Below are 19,280 nucleotides of genomic sequence, written 5' to 3'. Positions count from 1 at the left end.
CCAAGCATGGAGAGGGATTGCAGTGTATGTCTTGAACGTATGGTGCCCTTTCTACTTAATCAAAAATACTTTTAACTAAACAGTTAGGTACAGCTTCAGTGTAAGAAGAGTCAGATAGAGAAACCTGCTCTTTTGATGAGAAAGTGGAGGTGCACACACACATACAAAAACCAAGATCAGAGCAAATGGAAGACTTCTCCTGTTATGTAGTCATAAAATATGGGTAAACGCTTCTGGAAGTCTGATGAGACCGGGGGCTACAATTGCACTCCAGTGCAAGACTGTCAAACCATATGCTACCAGCCTGCTACTCCTTATTTACTATGAGTCACCAAAATGTAGGCATTCTCACCCAAAAAGTTTGACCTATTTACACCAGCACTACCTTCTGTCTCTGAAAGAGTCTACTGGAGCCTACTGGTTTTTACTATCAAAAACCTGGTTTTTATTTTCAATTGATCGTGCTTCTGTCTATAGACAGACCCTCTCTGTATAGCTCCTGCCTGCCTTGCCATTTGAGTAGCAAGAAAGACTGATGAGGGCAGAGACCCTTCCCCAAGAACAGGAAATACTCATTTATCCAAAATGTTCAGGGACTAGGAGTTTCTGGCAAACTAAGTATCCTAATTGCCCCATACTGTCCCCCATTTATAGTCCCCAGCCTCTGGCAAGCCACCAAACCTTCCAGGGAAAGCAAGAGTCGTGTTTGTTAAAAGTTTGAACACACATGAAAATTGGGGTCCGTTTGTAATCGACTCCAGAAAGGAGCCTGGGCAAACATTCAGATTGGCCCTGATGCTGCTTAATGGAAACTTATTACTGATACCTTCAAACGCAACAAAATACACTTTTAATGTTTAAAATGCATGAGCAAATTTAAATTTGATGACTGGGGAATTTCAGTATTTTGCAGTATTCCATGGTCTTCAATTTGAAAAGCAATCATCAGTAAGTAAGGTTATGTACAAATGGGTTAATGTAAGCTTCTTATTTCATGGATTCAGAAAAAGGTAAATTTGCTTACATATATTACAGGTTTCAATAACATTGGGTTAAATTTTTATAGTCTTTGATTGGGGGGTTTCTTTGCTAGTGTAGCCACTCATTTGGGAACTATAGATCTTATCCTATGACAGTGCATTGTTGTTTTCTTCTCTTTTTTTTAAAAAAAAAAAACCTTACATGGCTAAACAGAGAATGTAGTGGCTGTTCAGGCAACGCCTATAAGAGTGCCTCTCTCTTAAATGTCCTTAACAACTGGTTTTTGTAAACTGCTTGTCTATGTAATATTGAAAGGACATGAAATAAGAGGGTAGAGGTCTGACTAATATCACACTTTTTATAAAATAGTGGTTGACTGTTAACTCTAAATTAACTCATTTATTTGAGCTGTGTTACCCATATACTCCTTAGAGTATTAATGTTGCCTTTTTTCCCCAAATTTCATCTACTTTTTTTAGCAGATACTCTGACCTTAGTCAGATATTTTGTTTCAACCCTCATCATAAAATATAGACACAGCTATCCTGAAAACATGTTTTGAAATCACTGGCATCATGTCAGTTTCACAACCCTCTTCTCATTCACTATTGAATGTTATGAGAGGATCATTAACATCATTACAATCTATCTTTGTGAATCAAGCAAAGGCTTTGAAAACTCCATTATCACCCCAAAGCTGTTTAAAATCAAATTTGCCTTTCAAATTATCCTCATAAAAATCAGTTTTGAGTGAGAGGCACGCCTATAGATGCTTCTTGAAGAGCTGCTATATTAATTCTCTATTTAGCCATGTGAGACTTTTTTTTAAAGAAAAGAAAGCAACAGTTTATTGCCATGGGATAAGAATCTATAGTCCCCCAAATGAGGGTAATTGAATTTCAGAGTCCGCCTTTTATCACAGGCAATGATTGCACATTAGACTTTAAAGAAGAAAGACACATACAATCTTTCTATCTTTCCTTGTCTTTGGAGGCCATCTGCTGAGCTCTTTCTTGTACTAGCTTTCTTGGCCAGGAATAAAAATGCAAAGCTCTTTCAATGCCAAAAGGGAAAGAATTGTGTAAGAGAGCTTGTTAGCCCGATGAAAGGGGCTGCTTCTCTCCCCTCAAGCACAAAATATGTGGCCCTTCAGGGCACTAACTTATTTTGAATATAGGAAAGCAATTTTTTCCCTTTATCTTCAAACTTAGCATTGTTTTATTATTTTATTTTATTTTTGCCTTGAGATGCTCCTCCAGCTTAGTGTAAACTGGGAGATTGCTTTTGATATGATGATTCATGTTTAACTTGCAATCTTTACATATAAATGTTAAATAATAATATCTATTTTCCCAACAAGTTTGTTAAGGCCCATATTACCCCATTTAGCAGAGAAAGAAAGTGACACCTTGAAATGGTCAAAGCCCCAACTAGTTAGTAGCAGAGCCTGAATCCTTCTGTCCCAGAAAATGGTGACTTCCTGTAAACACATTCTTGATATGCTCCTGGGATAAGTCTCTGTGGTAACTACTGTTCTTTCTAATCTTAGGTAATCTTTAAAAGACTCAAACATTTCTTTGTCCAATGGTAATTTTTCTCATTCTAGACACCGTTTGACATTATGGGTCCTCCTCTGAAGCTCTTTAAAAACCAGAAATACCAGGAACTGAAGCAGGAATGCATCAAAGATGGTAGACTTTTCTGTGACCCAACATTTCTGCCTGAGAATGATTCACTTTTCTACAACCGACTGCTCCCAGGAAAGGTGGTGTGGAAGCGGCCCCAGGTAACTTTCTGTTTTCACTTTCTGCTTCCCTCTTGCTCTTTTTTTTCATCATAATTGTACTCTGTCCACAATTTTGCCTGCTCGGCCTGCTGCATGTAGACCAATTTAGGGCAGAACGTTTACATTAGAAGTTCCATGGACCTGTGTTTCTGACTCTAGCTGGACGAGTCTTAAATTTTAATCAAATGTCAGAATCAGTAGTTTAAACAGGACAAGCAAGAGACATAGCTGTTTGTTTTCTTTTGGAAGTTCATTTGAGTAAATATGGTAACTCAAAAAGCAAGTTCTTTGTCTCCTTACTGAGTTACCTATCACAGCAACTTCGGGATAACCTCAGGCCAGTGAGGAGGAAACATTCTTTACATAGCAAGGAGAAATGAAATGAACTCTACAGGGACAAGAGGGTATTTACATTCAGGGAGGGAGGCTCCTCTACTGATCTTCAGATACCATTGCCTAAACCCTCTCACAACCAGTGGGATTCAAGTAGAACCACAGCTCTTCACCACATATTAATATGGTTCTCTGTGGCACATCTATATGTTGTGTCTCTAAATCAAGGTACAGGGCCTCCTCACAAGCACTACGTGATCGGGAGCTCAAAATATAAAATGATGGCATGATGGAGAATTCCAGAAAATAAGTGGCAACCCTGATGTATCTACAGGGTACAACAACATAGAAGCATTTTCTATCCTGGCATCTTTCCAATGTGGCTGACAAGGTAGATAGGCCATAGAGAGCTATGATGAAATGCAAGTTCTTTGATCTTCACAATATCTGGAACACTGTTTGACCCTAATGAATCATGTACCTTTCTGTGCCCAGTTATGGAACCACTCCTGTCAACAACTCAAGGCTTGCCTTTTTCAATGAGCAAGCTATTGCTGTTTGTTTATTTTTTTTTAGGTGCTGTTGGTTTAAAACACTGTAATGATTCAGAAGTACAGAGCTTTTTAGTTGCAACGTCCACAACCTAAACTCCTAAATGGAGTTCTTGCAAGAGCTACTTCAATTATAAAGGTTGCCACCAGGTGGTGCCAAGATATGTCAGTCACTTCAAGGTCCTTGTTTACTATGTGACTGGGAGGACATAGCTCAGGTATTTTGCCCATGAAGTATGATAGCCATTGATACTATGCAATCTGGATGTTTTCTCCATGAGGGAAGATTGTACTCCCTCTATCTGTTCCTCAGTTGTTGACGTCCTTGCAGATCACTGGTAGGCAATGAAATCTGGCAAAACATGAGCAAAATTCACTAGTCACTAATTAAGTGTGTAGAGGTTTTTTTCTTCTTCTAGAAAAGTGTGAAGAAAATAGAGAAAGGTTGTCTGGAGGCCACATTTACAAGAGGATGTGCTAATGAGGGGCACCACTCTTTTCTGCTGCTAGGATATGAGACAAAGGAGGTCAACAGGGCGGAAGTAGTTGAAAAGGAGACAGGAAATTCAGAGAGTTTTGGGGGAGAGTATGTATTTTAAAAATAGTAAAAAACTTGAACCTACTTATAGGTTAAGTAGTAAAGGATAAGTCCAAGATGCAGAGAAAACAAGTGATTGCTGGGAGTGAGCTTCTAGAGGAGGTGGAAGGAGATTGGCTCTATGGCAAAATTGCAAGTTCTTGTGAAGCCATTTCCCAGATGTGAAGAAAGCTAACAGAGCTTCTTCTACTAGCTGGTCTTTAGACACATCTTCCTTTCTCTTGCTCGGCTCACTCTTTAGTCCTTTCCCTTCTTTTTCCAATTTTTATGGATTGAATCTTGGATGGATTAGCAGGGAACGGAAAAAATGAGTAACCATGATAATAGGCCATCTTGCTTCTGAGGCCCGCACACCCCTTCCAGGGTCAGGGAGTGTCAAGGAGGATGAAAGGTTATGGGTGGAAAAAGAAATAGGTATTTGTCCTATGTCTCCCTTGGGCCCATATACTGTGTTCGGAAGCTCTTATACAAATTTTTTCACTGCATTCTTACTTACTATTGCTCAACAAGGTAGGTATCTTAAAAATTAATCTGATGTAACTCTTTTATCCTGGTTTAAAAATAAAGAGAGTGACCACATCATTTTATCTGGATCTCCAGAAAAGGTAAGAAGTAGCCCACGTCTGACTGCTAGCCAACTGTGATATGAATCCAGGTATGACTTCAAAGCCCGCATTAGTTTATCTTCTAGCATTCCACCATTCCTGGGGCAAAGAGCTGTGTGTGTTTGTGTGTTTCTTTTGCTAAACTTGGTAGTTTCTCTCCAGTGGTTCTCACATTCTTCCTCACTTTGTTGATGCTGTACATTCATGAGCTAATCTGTATTCTCCTTTTTGAGAGCATATGGTGAGTTTAGTTTTAATTAAGTCTTCAGGGAGAGTCAGACACTTGAGACACGTTTATTGAGCAGCTATTCCATGTCAGTTTCTGTGCAAGATACAGACACAGCTTGGCATGAGGCACTCCCATTCTAACTGAAGAGATAAATATTGCACTATCAAAGAGTTAAATAATGAATCAATGCTGGATGTAAGATATGCAATTTTCAGGCATACAAACAGTAAATCATGCAGGGTTTTGAAGAAGGGGCGATCACTGTGAATTGGAGGGGACCTTTTGTGGGAAGTAGGGGAAAAACAAGGTTCTGGACCACCATCTGAGCCTCCTCAAAGAGCTGTGAATTCCTTTCCAGTTAGAGTGGAGGCCAAATCTGTGGTCAAGAACCACGTCAAGTTCTCTGGCCTCCCATCAGGAAAGCCTACAGACAGCCCTGGGCCTCTCTGAATTGGCTCAGGAAGCCCAGATGGGTCATTGGCCTCACCCGCCTCATTGGCAAGGTCGAGATGCTGGTTTGCAGGGAAGCTTACCGACATCTTGTCCCTTGGCATGCCAGAGAGCCTCATGCTTAACCGTGGCTACTTTCTGATGCTTTTAAAATGGAAGAAGCATAATTAACCTGATATTTTCTTTTTATTTCCTCTCCAGTGTTGAAAAGCTTCTGCCATAAATGTATAGGCCTCCATGCCGATAAACACTCATCAAAACAATTCACTCCAGTCAAGTCCCACTGTCCTAGTGCAATGAGTTTCTCTTCCTCACGCTTGTCATTTCTTTGCTTTTCCCTAAGGAACAACTTTAGATAGACAGGAATCATAAGAGCGTTTTGTAGTTGTTCAGTGCCAGCTCTTATGCCATACCCTTTCGAGGAAAATCCTTTCTTTAACTCCTTTGGCAGTCCAATGGCCCCAGCAACGCCCTAGCATTCTGGGAACACAGATATATTCCCCGAGGCCTGTACTCCTGAACCAGCCTTCCTATCTTCCTAGGGTCTTGGCTTAGGAACTCTTAATAAATTCTAAGAGATGAATTATACTAAGTTACAGTGTGATCCTAAGACTGCAGGTTGGCTTTTTAGATTGCAATCTGGCCACTAAATTCCCATAAAAACACTTCTTTGCCAGCTTCCCCCAGCCACTCTCTCTACTTGCTGTTCTGGTTTTCTTTCTGGACTGACATACTCAGTTCCAATACTATCTTAAAGTCAGACATATCTAAACCCCAACTGAAAGGGAGCAGGTCTTATGAGGATTTGCACAGCCAGCTGTGGGGGAAAGAAGGGCACTTACACAGCACCTGTCATCTCTCCTGATCTAGATCTCAGCCTCCACTGCTTCACCCTCACCCAGGTGTCCCACTTCACTTAGTTCACTTAGGACTATTTCACTGTGTTGGGTCATCTCAAGAAAATCCCTTGTGTACATTTGCAGTGAGTAACCCTCACTTCATCTCCACCACCCCCGAAGTCAGAGGCAATCCCTAATCTATTTTCAGTTTGTATCTAGATTTGTCTGTACTGGACATTTCACTTAAGATGGAATCATAAGTGTAACTGGATTATTTTGCTTAGCATAATGGTTTCAAGAATCATCCATGTGGTAGCATGCATCAGTTTGTTCGTATTTTTTATTGCCGAATAGTATTCCATTGCATGAATATATAAATTCCTCCCAATAAAGCAGTTTGACATTTATGCCTTGAGTCTCCTAGCAGAAGGCTGCAGGTTCAACTAAGAAGATAATCATGTAGAGACTTGAAGTGCAAGTTGGATTTAAGATCTTATTACCAAGTTCCATACTGAGTTTTCCTTGGGGAGGTTAGGAAGGAAGAAAAGGTTTTACTGATGAAAAGATCTTTCACACAGAAGCAACACCCCCCCACCCATGGCAGGTAATGCGGATACTTTGAAAGGCTGATCTAACAGTAGTCCTTGAACCCAAGTCCATCTATAAATGTTCTTCCCAGAGATGGTTTCATTTTCTTAAGACAATTGCTCTGTGGACTAACTCACAGGCCTTAGGTCCTGAAAGGCAGTCCTGAGCCTTTTGGGACAACGTAGAACCATGGACTTAGTGATAATACAAGTACCGCAGGGCTCGTCTTTCTTTTAGGCGTCCATACCCATATCCCTCCTGTCCTGCTTGGTTGTGTGCAGCACTTCGAAAGTGCTTCCATTCTGAATTCTGGTTCCCTAAATAATCTTTTGGGTTTTTTGTACTTCCTAATGTTTACTCTAGACCTCAGTGTCTAATGCCAGCAAATTTCATCTGTGTAAGAAAAAAAAATTGATAAAGGTTTAGATGTGGCAGGTACAAAGAGTGCCACATAGAGTGGCATGTGAGGGCTCTGGGTCTTGCCATTGCATTCCTCCCTTCACTCGTAAAGGTTTCTGGGAAGGGGACTGAGGTGAGGACATTAGGAAGATCCCTTAATGCTCAACTAAGAGATCATACTTCCTGAAGAAGCTACTTGGCTTGTAGAAGGCTTTGGCTTGGGAATGCAAGTATGTAGACTGTTCCTGATTTTACCCTTGGTGCTCAACTTCCCAGTTGTGTGTGTTTCTCCCTAAGAAATTATTTTACCTTGACAAACAGCCCAGTTCAAGGATCACATCAACTGTGCCAACACAGCTGGGAGCCATTAGGGGCTCAGCATCTCCCCTCCCGCCCAAGCCACCCAAATATGTGAATATGTGAGTTGTGACCTCTTCCCCAAACCCCTCCCAACCACTGCAGCAGAGCTGGGACTGGAATGTCCCATCTGCACTCTGCATCTCAGCTTTGAGTTACAGAAAAATTGCTCCATCCATGATTCTTTATCCCCCCCCCCAGGTTTCTAAAACTAAGTAAAAAGTCAATAAACAACCATGTCATTGTTTTCAAATTTGACACCAAAAATTCCATTTGATCACTGGGTTTGCATGGATTCAGTATTGTTTACCCTCTCCACCTCCTTAGCTGCTGTCTAGTGTTTCAAGTCCTTAAAGAGATATAATATGTAGCTTTATGTTTTATCCCCTGTTCTACGTCTAGATGGGGCTGACATACATCAGAGACTGATAGATACTTAGTGGACTACGTTGAGACTATTAAAGCCTATTGGTGATAGTTAACCTGGAACTCAAAGTTAAGATATGACTTAAATTTCTAGAATAATGGAGAGCTTTTAGATGAGTGTTAAAAAGCAAGCAGTAAGCACTGAATGGGTGACGGAGAGAAATGTTTGCATCTCTGCCCCTGGAGAGCTGCACAAGATCACCCTTTTTGAGGCAGTCATTGATAAACCTAAAGGCAGAGGCATGGACCAACTGAGGTCTTCTGGTTCTTTCTCAAACTGTATGTGGTTCTGAAGAAACTTCTCTAAGCCTGTTTCCTCATTTATAAAATAAAGTGGTTAGCTAAATAACTTCTAAAATTCCTTCCAACTTTGACTGTTAACTTATGTTTTAAAACCCTATTGTTAAATAGCCATCCATCATGTATGAAGAGTGGTGAAATAAGACTGGGGCATGGGCCAGTTTATAAAAGCAAGTGGAAAATAAGGGTTTTTCTGCCTAAATTTTCATTCTCCCATGATTGCACACAGCTTGACACACACACACAAACACACACACACACACGATAGATAGATAGATAGATAGATAGATAGATAGATAGATAGATAGATAGATAGAAAGAAATAGAGATATATATTAGCTTTGTTCAGCTCAGTTCTACTGGAGAATAATTACCCAAGTTCTGATTATGTGTCTTTTTTTGAGCATTTATATTATGAATAGAAGTTGACATGCCAGAAGTATTGGTTGAACCTAGATCCCTGCTGTGAAATGAAAGCTGTATGGAAATTCAAAACACTGTAATATAATCCCAACCACTAATAACTCTACATAAAACCAGCAAATAAATTGCCTTAATAATCTAAAAGCACACTTTCCCACATATCAATGCTCACTTCATTGTTTTTCCATGTTAGGAAACTACTAGATGCATTATCTAAGTCCAAGAAATCATTGTATAGCTTTACATTTGGTTCCAAATAAAGTGGTAATGCCTAACCCAAGAGGAAAAACTGTTGAGCTTCATCTTAGAAAGGGTAAAGAAACAATGAGAAAAGTAAGAATATTAGAATCTAATTCATCCTACATACCTGCTTTATGCTCAATATAGGAAAAAGTAAGCAACTCCCAACCCATAAAAAATATTTTTTAAGATGGAAGTTTTCTGCTGAGACAAAAAACTCATAAGGAGACACCAGATTTGCATCTAAAAAAAAAAGACCAGAAAATCCACAGCTGACAACCCACCTAACCCTCTCATTTTGGCAAAGGGATGCCCAATTAATCTTCAGTTTGGACTTGTCTCTCTCCAGAATGCCTATTCCTTTCCAGAGTTATTTTGGCTTTTAAAGAATATATGGAATGTTTCATTCTGTAACCAGACCCTTAATCAAGGAGAATTATGTTCATTAAGAAAAAGAGGTTTGAGAACCGGAAAAATATAGTTGTCTCTATTGAACAATTTTTTAAAAGATGTATGTCTAGATTTTCTTTCCCTTTGAGACTAGGATTTATTTCTGCTTTGTAAGCAGAATGTCAAGGTACCGGCCAACTGCCTCCTCCACGAAACTTTCTCCATCTACTCAAGACTTCATTGGTATTTCCTGCCTTTGAACTCTGTGAGTGCTGAAACACTGAGTCACACAATCATGTCTTCAATTATATGGTGCATGTATGCAGCTATGCCTTTGTCCATGCCTGTCTCTCTACCCCTTATATCTCCATACCTCCCCTTTGTCCAACAGCCTAACTGTAGTCATTCCATGGAATCTATTTGGCCTACCACTGGGGTAGCTTTAGAGATCCTTTATCTGGACACTCAATTATGCTTTAAAAATGCCTCCACTGTATCCCCGTCACATTGTATTGTATTTGTATTATTTGGGTCTCATTTTTCTACTCACGGTGGAATGACACAGCCAAGGATATCTTGACGGAAGACATGCATTTACATCCCGAACAAATATTGCCCAACCTGTCCAGACTCCCTCAGAACTTTCACCATGGAAAAGAGTGTCCGTTGAAGGGTTCCTATGAGTGATCCATTACCACTTACTATTCATGCTGCTGCCATCTCTATTCATCCAAAGATGTGGACAACTCTAGTTGTCATGGAGACCGTGTTGCCCTTGCTTTATGTTAAGAAAGGGCTTCACGTCTAGGGTCTCCTAACTCATTTTCCTAGAGAGGGAGCATCAATGTTTATCCCCGTCAGGCCTTGTATCTTAAGTTCAAGCAGCCTTTCAAGCACAGGTGGTCCAAGAAATCTCATCTTGACAGATAGGATCAGACCGGATAATCCTTAGTTCTCTTTTAAAATTCACTGCTGGGGTGAAAACTACTAAATCCTAATGATAGCTATGTCCAAGGGCCACTATCAGCACATCTATCTCATCCTGTCTCATACTCTTTCTTTCCATTTCTCCTGACACTTCCCCACAGATCTTTTCCCTGTGGTTAGAGTATCTACTGCTTTGTGTTTTCACTCACAATCTTCCTGTTTCACCCTAATCTTCCTGACTCTTCAGAAACTTTCCTAGACTCTTATAACCAATTATTGTACCCACAGGACATCTGCGACGACCCTCGTCTGATTGTGGGCAACATCAGCAACCACCAGCTGATCCAAGGGAGACTGGGACATAAGCCAATGGTCTCTGCATTCTCCTGCTTGGCAGTTCAGGAGTCTCACTGGACAAAGGTATCTCCCCCTTCTGTGGGACCTCACTGCATTTATACCTTCTTATCTTCTTTAATGACTTTAGGGAAAGTCAGCTTATAACTTAGTTTGTTAATTTCTTCTGTTAAGGCAGAGATATTAACTAGCTGACTCCATTATATTATGAGAGTTTTCACAAATACAAAAAGTCGGAAGAATACTATAATGAACACTCACATACTCACCTAGATACTACATTAACATTTTACTCTATTTGCTTTTCTATACATACTAGTCGATCTTTTGCCACGCAGTGCTTTGACCCAGCAGCTCTGCATACTTGTATTATTTGTGCTTGCTGGGTATAAACCAATGGAGGCCAGAAAGTCATTAACAGATGTGAATAGCGGAAAAGGTGAGTAAGATGGAAATAGATCCTTGAAAAGGTTCTAATAAATTATTAAAAGTACAACAATTCCTTTGGCATTTAAGTAGAGTTCAGAGCAGTGAAGTGTTGACTTGATTTGAGATTAAGTTAGCATTTTCTTCAGAAAAATTAACTTTAGAAGATTAATATGCAATTGTTACATTAAAGGAGAATTTCTTATATCTATATTATATAGGATATCCATCCTAGAAATGACAGGATGGATATTTAAAAACATAAGTCACAGGGGGCCTTACATTTAAATTGATTTTGCTGTTTTAAAATGCTTTGTTCATGTGGTTAAATAGGCAATCATGAATACTTTTGTATCGACAACATGTCATGATGCATTTTGTAGATTACCTGTGGGAAATTAACCCCTAACTGGCTGTCCTGTCACCCTGTGTTTATTTGGGATGGGTATGGTAATAGTACCCTCAGCAAAACTGAACTGGTGAAGCAGAAGTTGTGGAAAGAATGTCCTACCTAGGACTTCCAAACCTAGACCCGAGCAGAATGCATTAGTTGTTTCCTGTTTTGACGTTGACTTTCCAGGCGTCAACTGTAATTTTAATATTTGGATGTAGTGAAGTGCATAACAGCTGACTGAATGCTCTTTCCAGACAATTCCCAACCATAAGGAACAGGAATGGGACCCTCGAAAACTAGATAAATATGCTGGAATATTTCGCTTCCGTTTCTGGCATTTTGGAGAATGGACCGAGGTGGTGATTGATGACTTGCTGCCCACTATCAATGGAGATCTGGTTTTCTCCTTCTCCACATCCATGAACGAATTTTGGAACGCTCTGTTGGAAAAAGCTTATGCAAAGTAAGGAGGAGGGTTGTGGGTTACATAAGAAAAGGGAGGCTACATTTATGCTTGGGAACACATCCCCTCCTGGACTGGAATTTAAATTGGATAGGACCTCTGTTAGACCCAAGGCATCGCTTAGGGCCTGGAACTGAACCTCTGAACTTTTAGACGAGAGAGAAATCACCTGTTCTGATTTCTCTTAAACCCCATCTGCTACTCAGTGCCCCTTCCTGCTGCTTATCTGCAGATCACATGGTATTATGGACTCAAATTTTCTCTTTGTCCACTACTTTCCTGTAGAAAGAAATTTCTGCATGGCCTATCCTTTGTCAATATAGCCTAAATCTAGTAATCTCTGACTGTAGTCTCAAAATATCTCTCATTTTACATCTAAAGAAAAGTTAGCTGAGCAGATACTGTTTTAATTCTTGGGAACAATATGCCCTCACCTGGAAAAGTAATTTTACAAAGATAAGCTTGCATGTTTGCCCCTAGGCTGCTTGGATGTTATGAGGCCCTTGATGGTTTGACCACCACTGATATCATTGTGGATTTCACTGGCACGTTGGCTGAAACTGTTGACATGCAGAAGGGAAGATACACTGAGCTTGTTGAGGAGAAGTACAAGTTGTTTGGAGAACTGTACAAAACATTTACAAAAGGAGGTCTGATCTGTTGCTCCATTGAGGTTTGTAGTCACCAAAACAAACGAACAAACAACAAATAAACAAAGCACTCTCGCTCACTTCTGGAAGAGGGGTTTACAAAATTTGGTGGGGCACATCACCCTTGACCCAGAGATCCATGAAATGCCTTTATTCACTCAGGAAGCTAACAATACCCATGGAGTCCTGACACAGAGGTGGAGGAATTTTAACTTTTTATCCTTTTGTACAAGTCATCCTGTGGGGAACAGCACAATATCTGAGCTTATACAAGTAGCTTCTGCTAAATTATTCCTCCTGCCTCTGCTCCTGGATGTTGAGGTTATAGCTGTTGGCTCAAGGAATAAACCAACTCCATCAAATTTTAATGCCATTCATATCAATGAGTCGTTTGAATCTGAGTTGTTTAAATCATTTGCTTTATTAAATCCTTTCTTTCACTTGCTTTGCATCAAGTTAGGTGTCAGTGTCAAATTTCCACTTGCATGGGGAGAACTGGTTTCAACCAGGGGTAAGCCAATCAAGGAAGAGGAGGAGCCAGGCGTTGGGTCTACCAGTTCTTGTGTGGTTATGTCTCTTTGCTCTCAGTCTCCCAATCAGGAGGAACAAGAAGTTGAAACTGATTGGGGTCTACTGAAGGGCCATACCTACACCATGACTGATATTCGCAAGATCCGTCTTGGAGAGAGACTCGTGGAAGTGTTCAGTACTGAAAAGCTATACATGGTTCGCCTGAGGAACCCCTTGGGAAGACAGGAATGGAGTGGCCCCTGGAGTGAAATGTGAGTGGCCTTTCACCTTGACTGCTATATCCCCAAAGCCCAATAATTCTCTCACACCCATCCCTCCTCACCACTAGTGTTGTCACAGGATCTATGACCCAGCCGGAGGTAAGATCAGGCAGGTCCAACTCTCCATATCTTCTGTTCCTTTGGCACTATGTTTCCATGGCCATGGCAAACTTAGGGTTTATCTCTTTGTTCCTTATTTGCCTTCAGTTCTGAGGAGTGGCAGCAACTGACTGCAACAGATCGCAAGAACCTGGGGCTTGTGATGTCTGATGATGGAGAGTTTTGGTAAGTAGAGGTTTTCTGTGCTAAGGGAACTGGGGCTTCCACATGGAACCACAGGGGTATGTATGAAGTACCATCTTCATTTCTTTCCTGCACTCATTCCATTCAGGATGAGCCTGGAGGATTTTTGCCGCAACTTTCATGAACTGAATGTCTGCCGCAATGTGAACAACCCTATTTTTGGCCGCAAGGAGCTGGAGTCATTGGTGGGATGCTGGACTGTGGATGATGATCCCCTGATGAATCGTTCAGGGGGTTGCTATAACAACCGTGATACCTTCCTGCAGAATCCCCAGGTTTTTTTTTAAAAAAATTATTATTGTATTATTTTCTTTATAGAGATAACATTGGTTTAAGACACTATATGCTTTATAGGTAGAGGCTCACATCTCTTCAGATGCATGTTGCCACATCGCACCCACCACCAAGGCACCCACAGTCCTCCACCTAGTCCATAGGGTACCCTCTTCCCTTTGCTCCACACCCCACTTCTGGCATCCCCAGGTTTGAATCACTTCTTTTTCTTTGCCTTAAAGTTATCAAGGCAGTGTAATCCAGGTCTCATCTTGGAGTACTTCTTTGATATCCATTATTCCATTTCTAGCCATTGCATAATATTTATCAGTCAAGATGCCTAGGGATTGGCTCAGATGCACGTAAAGTACGGCAGACTGTGTCTCTTTACAGAGACGTACCTTGACAATATTATCAAATCTGAATTACCTCCTCTGGCTGCCTCTCTCCTGGTCTTATGGTTTGGTGTGGCTCCTGGGCACTGCCTGCCTCCTCTCATTTCTTTCTCATTCTCTTTATTGTCCAACTTTTCTCTTGGGGACAAATTGCTAAACGTGTCCTCTTTCACATGCAGGTGATTTTTCTCAACCCTATCATTATACCTTCATTTCTCATCTAGCACAAGATCATTTTCCTCAAGCTTTGAATCACTAACCTGTCAACGACCCCACTCTATCTCCCCTTACATTGCTATTGCAGGTGACACATTAGGGGTCAAGCATAGGGATACCTCAAAACAGCCAAAGCTTGAACCTCTAATAATCTTGACAATTTATTCTCCAAATGTGCTAACTCATGGAGACAAGAATTCCATTCTGCTTGTCTTACTGCCTTATATGGCTGTGTCTTTTCCTTCTATGGATCTCATTGGCCAGGAATTTTAGAGGAAACTAAGGGTGGTGGGTGATTTAGTTAATTCATACTTTTCTTTCATCCCCTCCACCTTAATTGTCCCTAAAGGCAAAAAAGCTCCTGTTACTCCCTAACTAATCATCCATTTACAAACCTGGGAATATTTAAACTATCCAGCACGTATACCAAGCTGGGAAAATGGCCCTTTCAGCTTCACTGGTTAAGTGTCTGCACAGGATTGACCTTGGGAACCTATGGTTCTGCATATGTTTCAGTTTCTTATTAAAGGGAGGGAGAGAGAGGGAGATCGGGTGTCTTTTAGTTCAACTTTCAAATGGTACCATAATCCACCAGATGATGTGATGTTTGCACAGTCTCTAGCACTGGCCTGCCTCTTCGCTAAAGTACTGGTAGCAAAGCATTAATTCTCCAAAGGAGTGGATCCAGCCCTTATACAAGCCACATGTCTGGGCTGGCACAGGAACCTAGCTCAGGGGGAGGCTGCAGAGTCAGGTTAAATCAAACAAGAACACTTTCTGTCTTTATAGATTCTGGAATTTTTCTGTGTACCATTTTTCAAAACAAGGGATAATAATGAAAACAAATACCCAAGAACATAAAAAAGCAACGCATATGCTCTTTGGTATCAAAGGCCTAGTCACAAAGTTGTCTCTCAACACATGTTAAATGTCATAGGAAGAAATAAGTATTATGATTGATCCTTAGCAAGTCAGTGAATTCTCCAAGGCCTTGCTGTCTGGTCAAAGCCCAGAACAAAACCCAAGGCTCTGCTTCCCAGTGTAGAGTTTTCTTCCCTGAAGTTGCAGCTGGCTCGTCTGCAATGGAAGTGTTAACTAAGCTCCTTGGTGGCCTCTTTCCTTTAGTACATCTTCACTGTGCCTGAGGATGGCCACAAGGTCATCATGTCACTGCAGCAGAAGGACCTGCGTACTTACCGCCGCATGGGAAGACCTGACAATTACATCATTGGCTTTGAGCTCTTCAAGGTAAGAATAAGCATTTCCAGCAGAGAGAATGAGGGCAGGGCCAATGATCCTAATGGCTTGGGATTAGGGAAATTAAGAAAGACCTGGGGATAGCCAACAAAGAGGACCTAGAGTCTTCCAGTACAAAAAATTCTGATTTGAGCACAAGAGAGTCTCCTTCAATTTCATTTCCAGGTGGAGATGAACCGTAAATTCCGCCTCCACCACCTGTACATCCAGGAGCGCGCTGGTACTTCCACCTATATTGACACCCGCACCGTGTTTCTGAGCAAGTACCTGAAGAAGGGCAACTATGTGCTTGTTCCAACCATGTTCCAGCACGGCCGCACCAGCGAGTTTCTCCTGAGAATCTTCTCTGAAGTGCCTGTCCAGCTCAGGTTCAGTTTCCTTGGCCAACCCTGCCAACTCCGGTTCTCTGCCTTGCCTCCAGTCCTAACCCTCTAGATCTTTCTCCCCCAAGTAGATAGTCAAAGGGACAACTTGTTCAAGTTCAAATTTCGCTGTAATGGTAGTAGTCAAAATACTTCTCAAAGTGGGGCTCTCAGAAACTCCCCAGAGGAGGTGTGAGCTGCAGAGCTCTGAGCTGCCATTCAAGGGGAATGGGTCTTTAACCTGAGCTTTTCCACTTACGCTTTACCTTCTGTTCTCTGGCTGACTCTGCTCTTAAACAGCTGGCACTCCGCGCTGATCCTCTACTATGTTCTGAGTACTGGGTCACCAAAGCTACGTTTTCACCCAGCCCTGCCTATTCAGATCTTCACCTGCTGGTCCATACAGCAAGGAGAAAGGAAAACATAAACTATAAGCTGTGTCTGAGGACGCATGGGCTCGGACATGCAGTATTTCATCCTTTGCAACAACAGCATCAGCTTCGGCAAGCCTCATCAAAGTGCATTCATCGTCAGGTGATAGAGCTTCTTTTTCATGTTGCAGGGAGCTGACTCTGGACATGCCCAAAATGTCCTGCTGGAACCTGGCTCGTGGCTACCCAAAGGTAGTTACTCAGATCACTGTTCACAGCGCTGAGGGCCTGGAGAAGAAGTACGCCAATGAAAGTAAGACCTGCAGGGGTGTCTGGGAAGGTCAAAGTCAGTTTCATTTCTTGCATGTATGGTTAGAAAAGATGGCCATGAGGGCCTCCCCTGGTGGCGCAGCGGTTGAGCGCTGAGCTGCGAGGCTGCCCGCAGCCTCTGCAGCGCCGGTTTGTTCCCTGGCCACTGGCAAGGGTCCCACAAAAAAAATTAAAAAAAAAAAAGATGGCCACGAACGTTTCTCTCCAGTGTATTTTCAGTCTGGGGAAGTCAGAATGGATGTCAGCTTCTTTGGGCTATACCTCTACACTGCTCATTTTATGTTCCTATTTAAAGTGTGGAAAAGAAAAGGGAAGCAGGGGCAGGTGTTGATTCCTAGGTCATTCTGGAACACAGAGGTTATGGCAAAAGCCCCCAGATAGATTTAGTGACATTGTGCCTCCTGTATCTAGAAAGGGAAATTTAATGACTGCCTTAAAAAACAAATGTCACTTTGTTCCAGCTGTAAACCCGTATTTGGTCATCAAGTGTGGAAAGGAAGAGGTCCGTTCCCCTGTGCAAAAGAATACCATCCATGCCATTTTTGACACCCAGGCCATTTTCTACAGAAGGACCACTGACATCCCTATCATTGTGCAGGTAAGTATATGGATAGGGACCCCCTCGAGGGTTCAGCTTCAGTACCAGTAGGAGATTATTTCAAGTGCCTCACCTGTGTCTAGAACACACCACAAGGGTCATTCTGGTTTTCAGTTTGTTTTGTACTCAAAGACTCGTCCCAGCAGGCACAGAAACTGACTTCCTTATTAACCTCCATCCTAAATATTCTTTCCTCTCTTTCATTGTGGGAAGAAGCCCACATGCTCACAGGTAGAGATGTTAGCACATTTGCTGTAAATTTCCATCAGGGGAAACATGCTAGTTCAAGTGCCCCACATTCTGCAAGGTCATACTTGGACTATCACCATTTGGCCATTTTTCTGTTTTAATGCTTCTGAGTGCTGCCTTTAGGTAGGCATCTCACAAGACAAGGTTGACCCTGAGGTCAGCCTACTGATTTGCCACCTACACTTTTGGAGATATCTTCCCCTCACACAGAGAAGTATCAAGAAACATAGTCTCTTGATTTTGAAACAGCTCTCCAAGCTCAGCCTGAGGTTCTAGTTGCCACCTAATACGGATTCCAGTCTCATGGGGGGTTAGTCGTCTTCATTCTCTTGACTTGTTTCTCCAGGTCTGGAACAGCCGAAAATTCTGTGACCAGTTCCTGGGGCAGGTGACTCTGGATGCTGACCCCAGCGACTGCCGTGATCTGAAGTCTCTGTACCTGCGCAAGAAGGGTGGCCCGACTGCCAAAGTCAAGCAAGGTCACATCAGCTTCAAGGTCATTTCCAGCGATGATCTCACTGAGCTCTAAGTCTCTCCCACTCTGGAGAATACTGACAGAGCTTCCATACTTTATTTTTTTTTTCTGTCAGACGCCAGGTCTTATCTAAGATTTGTAATCTTTTGAAAGAAAAAAATTCACAGTAATTAACTTTTCCTTTCTTCTGATAAGTTCCCCATACCTCCCGATCCAAGTAGCATCAGTAGCTACAAACCTATATACCTCCAGCAGCTGGACAGGGGGAGATGACAGTCTTATCTGGAGATCATACTTATGTTGGCCAAGAAAAGATCTCTGGGGCTTCCGGGGGTGAGATTCGAGCAGGTCATTAACAACAGCCTGGATACTTCATAGGTATTTTTGCTGCTTTCAGGTGCCCAATATATCTTCCCTGTAGGGCATGTTGAGGAAGGGGGAGGGTTGATCAAGGCCAAGCTGGTCTAGCCTGACATCCCAGCTCCTGAGTGAACACTACAGCCTTCCCAGCAGCATTTTACCCAGCGGCCAGGGCCTGCTTGAACGTCCCCATGCTTTACCATCTACCATCACCCCCACCTCCATGACCACCCCCACCTCCACCATCACCACCTCCAGAAAGTGTAGCCCTGCCCTTACCCAAGTCACCCCCCACGGTAGGTTCCACCTTCATGTTGAGGAAGCTTCCTAGGTGCTTAATCAAGGGCTGGAGTTCAGTGTGGCTCGACAATGGGAAAAGCTTGAGCTCCAGCTCAAATGGAAGCGAGCTGTGTGCCACAAGAGGGAAAAGTGGAAGAAGCTGCAGTGGGACACAGTTTGTGTCCCCCACCCGTCCACACACACCTACACTCACACACGCGCACATGGGCGTGCACGTACTACCGTTCAGGCAGTCAGCGGGCAAGAGGAAGGACAAATAAATACCACACACCCCCAAAGGATGAGAGACTC

At 42.2% G+C, this 19,280-nt stretch overlaps 1 protein-coding gene across 1 annotated transcript; it reads left to right on the top strand.

The window, feature by feature from the left end:
• Positions 1 to 2,602: 2,602 nt before the first annotated feature.
• CAPN6 (calpain 6) lies at positions 2,603 to 18,383 on the top strand (the record flags this gene model as incomplete). The annotated part of the gene is made up of 12 exons (XM_084258321.1): positions 2,603 to 2,767; positions 10,711 to 10,842; positions 11,851 to 12,059; positions 12,540 to 12,732; positions 13,298 to 13,491; positions 13,708 to 13,785; positions 13,892 to 14,078; positions 15,813 to 15,935; positions 16,110 to 16,312; positions 16,869 to 16,990; positions 17,469 to 17,605; positions 18,201 to 18,383. The coding sequence occupies 12 exons, from the start codon at positions 2,603 to 2,605 to the stop codon at positions 18,381 to 18,383; spliced, it is 1,926 nt and encodes a 641-aa protein (XP_084114447.1).
• Positions 18,384 to 19,280: the final 897 nt, after the last annotated feature.

The sequence above is a fragment of the Talpa europaea genome (genome assembly GCF_964194135.1).
Source record: "Talpa europaea genome assembly, chromosome: X".
Classification (NCBI taxonomy): Eukaryota; Metazoa; Chordata; class Mammalia; order Eulipotyphla; family Talpidae; genus Talpa; species Talpa europaea.
Note: the sequence above shows the minus strand (reverse complement) of the source record. Positions and strands in the feature narration are given on the sequence as shown.